Source organism: Lactuca sativa, chromosome 1 (assembly GCF_002870075.4).
Source record: "Lactuca sativa cultivar Salinas chromosome 1, Lsat_Salinas_v11, whole genome shotgun sequence".
NCBI classification, from domain to species: Eukaryota; Viridiplantae; Streptophyta; class Magnoliopsida; order Asterales; family Asteraceae; genus Lactuca; species Lactuca sativa.
This window is the reverse complement of record NC_056623.2, coordinates 244,613,945-244,621,531: the sequence shown is the minus strand read 5'-3', so window position 1 is coordinate 244,621,531 and position 7,587 is coordinate 244,613,945. Positions and strand designations below refer to the sequence as shown.

At 43.9% G+C, this 7,587-nt stretch overlaps 1 protein-coding gene across 1 annotated transcript; it reads right to left on the bottom strand.

Annotated features, from left to right (window-relative positions):
- Positions 1-5,158: 5,158 nt before the first annotated feature.
- On the bottom strand, positions 5,159-5,794 carry LOC111917949 (uncharacterized mitochondrial protein AtMg00810-like). Its single transcript, XM_023913586.1, has one exon. It carries the CDS (start codon positions 5,792-5,794, stop codon positions 5,159-5,161), a length of 636 nt encoding a protein of 211 aa, XP_023769354.1.
- Positions 5,795-7,587: the final 1,793 nt, after the last annotated feature.

The window sequence follows — 7,587 nt, the reverse complement described above, 5'->3', positions numbered from 1 at the left end:
CAGGTACAAAATTCATAACAAAAGTACCTACGCATAACATAATATAAGCATAATATCTCAACATCAAAATAAATACACGAAAGAATACATACCAGCCACGACATCGGGCGCTGCGCGGACCTCCTCCTCGGTCAACTGAAAGGCTCTCCCTCGTGCCCTCGGCGCCTCGGCCTTCACTGTCCGACTCTCAGTAGCTCTGATGGCGGCAAGGGCAGATCCCTGAGGTGCTCCCTGAGCTAATCCCCGCAACTGTGGACACTCCGCCTTCCAGTGTCCGGTCTGGTTGCAGTGAAAACACACTACAAACCCCTTGGGGCAGTCCTTGGCCATATGCCCCTCCTTGCCACACTTGTAGCAATTCCAACTCTACATACTCCATCATGAACCTTGCCTCACTTTTCACAAGTGCGGCCCTTCTTGCTCCCCGATTTGGGATCACCGGGCGTGGCCTGCTTGGCTACCGGTTGGGACTGTGCCGGTCGTTGATCCCTCCCCTGAGACTCCGCCTCCTCCCTGGCCCGAGTCTCTAGCTCAATCTCCCTCTTCCGGGCATTTGCCTGAAGCTCGGCAAATGTAAGGTACGAGGAGTTCGCCACGAACTCCCGAATGTCTCGCCTCAAAATACTCGAATATTGGCTCATACGTGCCTGCTCAGTGGACACGTGCTCAGGGCAGAACATCGCCCTCTCGTGGAACATCTTGGTAATCACCGTAACAGACTCAGTACCCTGCTTGAGGGTCAGAAACTACTGGCCCAAACGCTCCCTCTCCACCTGGGGAACATACTCATCTCGGAACATGGCAGTGAACCTCTCCCAGGTCACTAACGCAAGCTCAGCAGGCGTAAAGTGTGCCGTCACAAACTTCCACCAGTCCTTCGCTCCCAAGCGAAGTTGGTTCAGCGCGAACCGAACTCTCAAATGCTCAGAAGATGAGAAAGTGAAGAAACACCCCCCTATGTCAGAAATCCATCTCATAGCTACCACCGGGTCCTGGGTCCCATCAAACTCCAACGGTTTTGTGTTGCTGAACTATCAGAACAGCAACGCATCACCACCCTGCGGCCTCGCGGCAGCAATAGCAGCGGTGGCCGCAGCAACAACAGCCTCAGAAAGAGCAGCATAACGCTCGTCGAAAGTCTCAATTAACATGGTCTTAATAGACCCGAACATCTCTGGTATCTCTGCGCTGATGGCCGCAACCACCTCCTCATGGATGATCCGGCGAATCTCCTCATCACTGGCCCCATTGCTCTCAGGCATAAGACGTGTCCTCACCATGATCTACCTCTGAAATACAACATACGATAAATTAGAATCCATTCGAGCATACTAACACTCAACAACTCATTCCTCCTTGATTCTTGGCATTCCAAAGATTCTTACTTGGGCTGTACACCGCCTCGGTGATTTCAGTAGTACGGGCCCAATACTACTGTCTGCACCGTATCAGAATACACCCCAAGTCCTCCTCTTCAAGTACTCTATTATGCATGATCCACTCGCTAACAGATATCTCATAAGCTCCTCGCTGCTACCTACTCACTCTGAAGCATCTCATAGCAGCTCACTTCTCCCTAGGCTAAGGCATCACAAATCAGGCCACTCTAGCCCTAATAGGAGTACCTAGCCTACTCTAGCATGAGAATACATCATATCAATATCAATATCACATAACATGAGGGTATTTTGGGAAATCACCGTTCGGGCGCGGACTGATCGTACACACAACTCTGCTCTGTGTTTTTCCAAAAATCTTTTACTCTTTTTGAAAATACTTCTCAAATTCTCAGTTTGAGTTCAAATACGCCCGAAGGTATACTCGAATCCCTCAAACCAAGGCTCTGATACCAACCTGTAACACCGTAAATTTCAAAACAATTTTTCGCATTTTATAAAAACATGATTAATTTAATATTCATAAAAACATCAATGTTTGAAACTTAATCCATGCCATATAAAAATCCCAAGATCTCATAACATAAAAATCCTATGTGTGTGTACTGATCAAGCCGGCGCCTTCCCACGGTCATCACTAGAACCTGAAACAAATAACACCAAACACTGTAAGCACAAAGCTTAGTGAGTTCCCCAAAATACCACACACAACACATATTAGCCACTCGAGGCTATAACTCTGTGGGTCCGTGGACCCTACTCTGTGAACCCTCTGGTTCTAACTCTATGAACCTTCCAGTTCCAACTCTATAAACAAGCACATCATAAATCACATAGAAATAATGCAGTACAACACATAACATACATATAGGATACAAATACTCTGTCTCATAACTCTAATTACCTACTCAAGGTAAAGTATAGTGAGAAGACTCACCTCGCGTATCTCGATAACTCGCGAATCCCAGATATCATTCGCGTTCGATCCCCCGAGCTATAATCCTCATATAACACAATATATCTCTAATTAACACTTTCACAACTAAGGTTGACTAACCCTATCAAGTCAACACTGGTCAACTCTGGTCAATGGTCAGCGGTCAACTTTGACCGGACTCGGCGAGTGCACTAGAGCGACTCAGCGAGTCTATACGTGTTCACTGACTCCCTCGGATCCTTTCTTGACACGTCGAGTACTTCCCTAACTCGACGAGTTCCACCTGGCATGAATAGCGGGGCCACCACGACTCAACTCATCGAGTCTCAAGAACTACTCGGCGAGTTCCGGCTTGACTCAGCCCCCTATTGACTCTCCCAGAATCACTGGGTCATCCCCCAACCCAGCGAGTCTACTCGCTGAACAATTTACATGAAACCCCAACCCTACTCGCCGAGTCTCAAGAACAACTCGACGGGTTCATGCCGTGCACAAACACTATTGACCTTCTGAGGTCAGATCTGCTTCCCCAAACTATAGATCTGGCTTTCCCAAGCATGAATGTCACGTAAAGTTCGAAACTTGATGTTTGTATAACTCCCACAAGGCATCAAAAGGAGATTTGGTCCCAAAAATGACAACCTAGGTCCAATAACTCCATAATAACCCAAAAAGCTCCAAGGGTTAAGGTCTCTGGACCTCTTTGAGTCCAGATCCAAGGCACAAACTCGAAGAGGGACCATTTGCTTCACATAATCACTCTCCAAAGGGGTTAGAAAACCCTAACTCTAAAGATCAACCCTAAAACTAAAGGAGATTCGAACTATTACCTCAAAATGAAGCCTCTGGACGTCTGCTGGAATCTCACCTCCTCCTTGCTCTTGCCACCTTCTTCTTGCTAAACAAGGAATAAAACGGCCCAAAAGTGACTTCCTCTCTCCCAAAACGATTTAGCTCTCTTAGGGTTCTCTCAAGGGACTGGTAGCCGGAATGGGAGGCTATAAGTGCCCTCAAATAGGCTCCAAACCTGGGGAATTAGGGTTTCACTAAACAGCGTGGACTCGCCTAGTCCACTTTTGGACTCGCCGAGTCCAGACGCTAACCCGTGCCCATAGCCGCGATCATACTCGGCGATTTTGGGCTCCAACTCGCCGAGTCTCCTCACAAATCACCAAAAATATAAGAATGAATAATACCCGGGAATCCGGGCTGTTACACCGCAAGCAGTTGGTTCTTCTTGAATTCACCAATGACCTTGATCCTCTTTTGATATCCCATTTGATAGAGACCAGATGTAATGCCTGCCATGGAAGGGGTAAAGAACTTGATAGAAGGATGAACCAGAAGGTTTATGGCAGTAAGAAACTTCTCTTTTGACAGAATAACCAGTGAATCGTCATTCAAATTGAGATGAACTTCTTGAAGGTTGTTGAGTGGTCGATAAGCAAAGAATGCACACTTGAAGAGTGTAGAGATGGGAACCATGTCTGTGAATGCGTCAAATGGACCGAACAGAGGATGATTTTTCAAGAACCTGATCATCAGCTTAAGTGGGGCATTATAGGAGAAATGATTGTCAAAAATTGCTCTGAAATTGCTTGACGCAATCGTCTGATAGTCTAAGTGGTTGGAGCTTCCCGATCCAGATGCTCTTTCTTGTTTCTTTGATACTCCTGATTTCACCATTGTTGAATCTTGAGAAAGTATGACGATTATAGGGTCTATGTTTGCACTGAGTTCTTGAAGGTTTTTAGGTTCAGAGAGCATAAAGTGCTAATGAGGAAGATGAAAGGTTTATATAGGGGAGAGGAAGAGCGGTAACTGGATTTACCCTAGGTAAAACGAGGATAAGGTAAGGGGTCGTTTGGGGGGAATCTTTTGAATTAGTGTTTTAATCTCATCCACATAATGTGAAACGGTTTCAAAAAGATTTGAGAGATTTTCCAAAAGTGGTTTGCATTTAATGAAAAGTCAGACGTGCATTATCACGTCTGGAAATTGTGTGGAGGGGGAGAGGAAGTTGTAACAGATGGGACGTGCTTGGTATAAGGAAGGGACAGGTTGAGGATGTGTTTATGGAAAAACGATCTTTTGTCATCACACCTAAAATAGGTCTGACACAGAGGTTTTTTAAGAAAGAGAATGTGACAATTTCTAAAGGAATGTTTTTATTTAATGTTTTTTTATGATGTATCATTAAATAGCACAATATTTTTGTTTTAAAAATTTTTTAAAGTTTTTTTTTGTATTTTTTATTTTTAAAGAAGAACAATCTGAAAAGAAATAATGAGACTGCGGATGGACACATCATTGCGGATGGATCCTTTGCCATCGCGGATGATCATAGCAGAAGAAACTGAGAAGAGAACTTGTAAGATAGATTAGTAATAACAAACAAGAGGGACCAATAAAAGATTAGTATAATATATGGTTGCGGTACATGGTCTACGGTACACAGGATATCCCAAAACCATTCATTATAAATAACTTTCATTTAGAACCCCAATGGAGACCATGAATGGTCTGTGGTAGCTATCATTTCAAGAAGAATTGAGGGCCCAGATTCATCATTCCTAACATTTGCAAAAATGCATTGAGTTTGGTAGAGTCAAGTGCTTTTGTAAACACATCAGCAATCTCTTCATGTGTAGGGACAAAGATGAGTTCAATGTTACCTTTCAGAATGTGGTCTTTGATGAAATGATACCGTAGTTCAATATGATTGGTCTTCGAGTGATGGATAGGATTGTGGGAAATCACTATAGCACTTTCAAAATCACTAGTAAATTGGTATCCACAGCATTCTGTATCTGTAGTCTAACAGTTATGTTTTCATCCATAACACGTGAGAACAACAGCTGGCTGCGACCACATATTCAGCTTCTACAGTAGACAATGAAACACAACTCTGTTTCCTTGAGGACCAGCTGACATGTCTTCCTTCCAGAAATTGACATCCACCGGATGTACTCTTTCGATCAAGTTGGCATCCGGCATGATCCGCATCAGTAAACTCTTGAAGACTAAAGTCATTTCCTGCGGGATACCATAGGCCAAGAGACTTGCTTCCTTTCATGTACCGCAAAATTTGTTTGACTGCGGTCATATGAGATACTTTTGGATCAGCCTGATATCTTACGCATACACCTGTTGCAAAAACTATATCTGGTTGACTAGCAGTGAGATACATGAGAGAGCCAATGATGCCTCTATAAGTTTTGTGATCAACAGGTTCTCCTGAGGGATCAACATAAATCTTATAACCGAATGCCATGGGGACCTTAGCTGACGAGCAATTATCCATTGAGTATTTATTCAATAGCTCAGAGGTATACTTTTCTTGATGGATGAAGATTCCTTGAGAAATCTGTTTAACTTGAAGTCCTAGAAAGAAGTTAATCTCTCTATTCATGCTCATCTGAAATTTGTTAGTCATGAGCCTAGCAAAATCATCCACCATCCTCTGATCTGTGGATCCGAAGATGATATCATCCACATATATTTCTACTAGCAAAAGGTGATCACCATTTGATTTTCTAAATAAAGTGGGATCAATTACTCCTCTTTTATATCCGGACGAGACAAGAAATTCAGAAACAGTCTCGTACCACGCTCTTGGGGCTTGTTTCAGACCGTAGACTGCCTTTTTGAGTTTGTAGCAGTGATCAGGGAATTCTATAGTTTCAAAGCCCGGAGGTTGCTGAAGATAAACCTCTTCTTTTAGTTCCCCATTAAGAAATGCACTCTTAACGTCCATTTGATGAACTTTGACGTTTTTGTGGGCTGCATATGCTAGAAAGATGCGAATGGCTTCTATTCGAGCTACCAGAGCGTACGTTTCATCATATTTAACACCTTGAAGTTAACTGTAGGCCTTTGCAACTAGCCTTGCCTTCTTTCTGACTGCGGATCCAGACTCATCGAGCTTGTTCTTGTACACCCATCTGGTGCGAACAATGGTGTGACCTTGCGGTTTTGGAATGAGTTGCCACACACTGTTACGTTCGAATTCTGCTAGCTCTTCTTGCATCACAACAATTCAGTCGGGCTCTAGTAATGCTTCTTTGATTGATTGGGGTTCGAACGAGGACATAAAGGCTGAGAAGTGGCAGTGATCAGATAAGTCTTGTGAAGATCTGGTTTGAACGCCTGCTAATGGATTGCCAATGATCTGACCAGGTGGATGGTCGTTCGTCCATATGTGAAGACGTGGTTGAAGGTGATCAGCAGCTACGGTAGAGGGGATGTCTTCAATGTCAGAAGAATCTGAGATAGGGAACGATAGTTCCCCTTAGACTTGAGAACAGCCTGCGGAGTTGTCTTGAACTGTTGGTTTTGCGGTATATTGAAGTGGTTCCCCCTGGACTGCTGATGGGATTTCCTTTGAAACATGAGGGTGTTCCCCATGGACTAATGGGAGAGAGAAAATTCTAGGATCCGATCTGGTGTCAATATTTTCTATGTTCTCCTCATCCGAGTCCGAAGAGATGTTTGATGGTTGAGATTATTTGCGGATGGACGGAGCTGCTTCGAATAGTACTGGAACCTCGATGGTTGTAGTATGATCGAAAGTTGAGTTTTCCCCCTCAACCGGCAAGGTGGAAGTACCTAGAGACAGAACATCGGAGGGCGTAGGACCAGATACTTCAACATGATGTAATTGAGCTTCCGGAGAAACAAGAACTTCAAATAACTTAGCAGTCTCTATTGGATCAAAAAGATCATCATAATTAACTTCAACTATGTTTAGAGGACCCGAAGAATTAGAAATATCAGATTCAAGAACTGATTTTGTTTCAGAGGAGGGAGCAGCGTTGCGGACATAGGAATCGTCGAACTTTACGTCAAAGTTTTCGACAATTTGCTTCGTGCGTCTGATTAAAACCCGATATGCGATTTTATAGGTTGAGTAGCCTAGGAAAATGCCTTCGTCGGATTTAGGTGCGAGCTTGTTAAGGTGATTTTGGTTGTTGATCACGAAGCATCTACATCCAAAAATGTGGAAGAAGCGGATGTTAGGCTTGTGGTTGTTGAGACCTTCATATGGTGTTTTGCTGAGACGTTTGCACACTATGTTGTGGTTTTGCACAAAACAAGCTATGGCTATGGCTTCGGCCCAGAAGTATAGAGGAAGATTGGCATAGTTGAGCATTGATCTGGCTGCCTCCACCAGAGTTCTATTTCTTCTTTCAACAACACCATTATGTTGCGGGGTATCGGGAGCTGATAAATTATTTACTTATACCCTTGGAT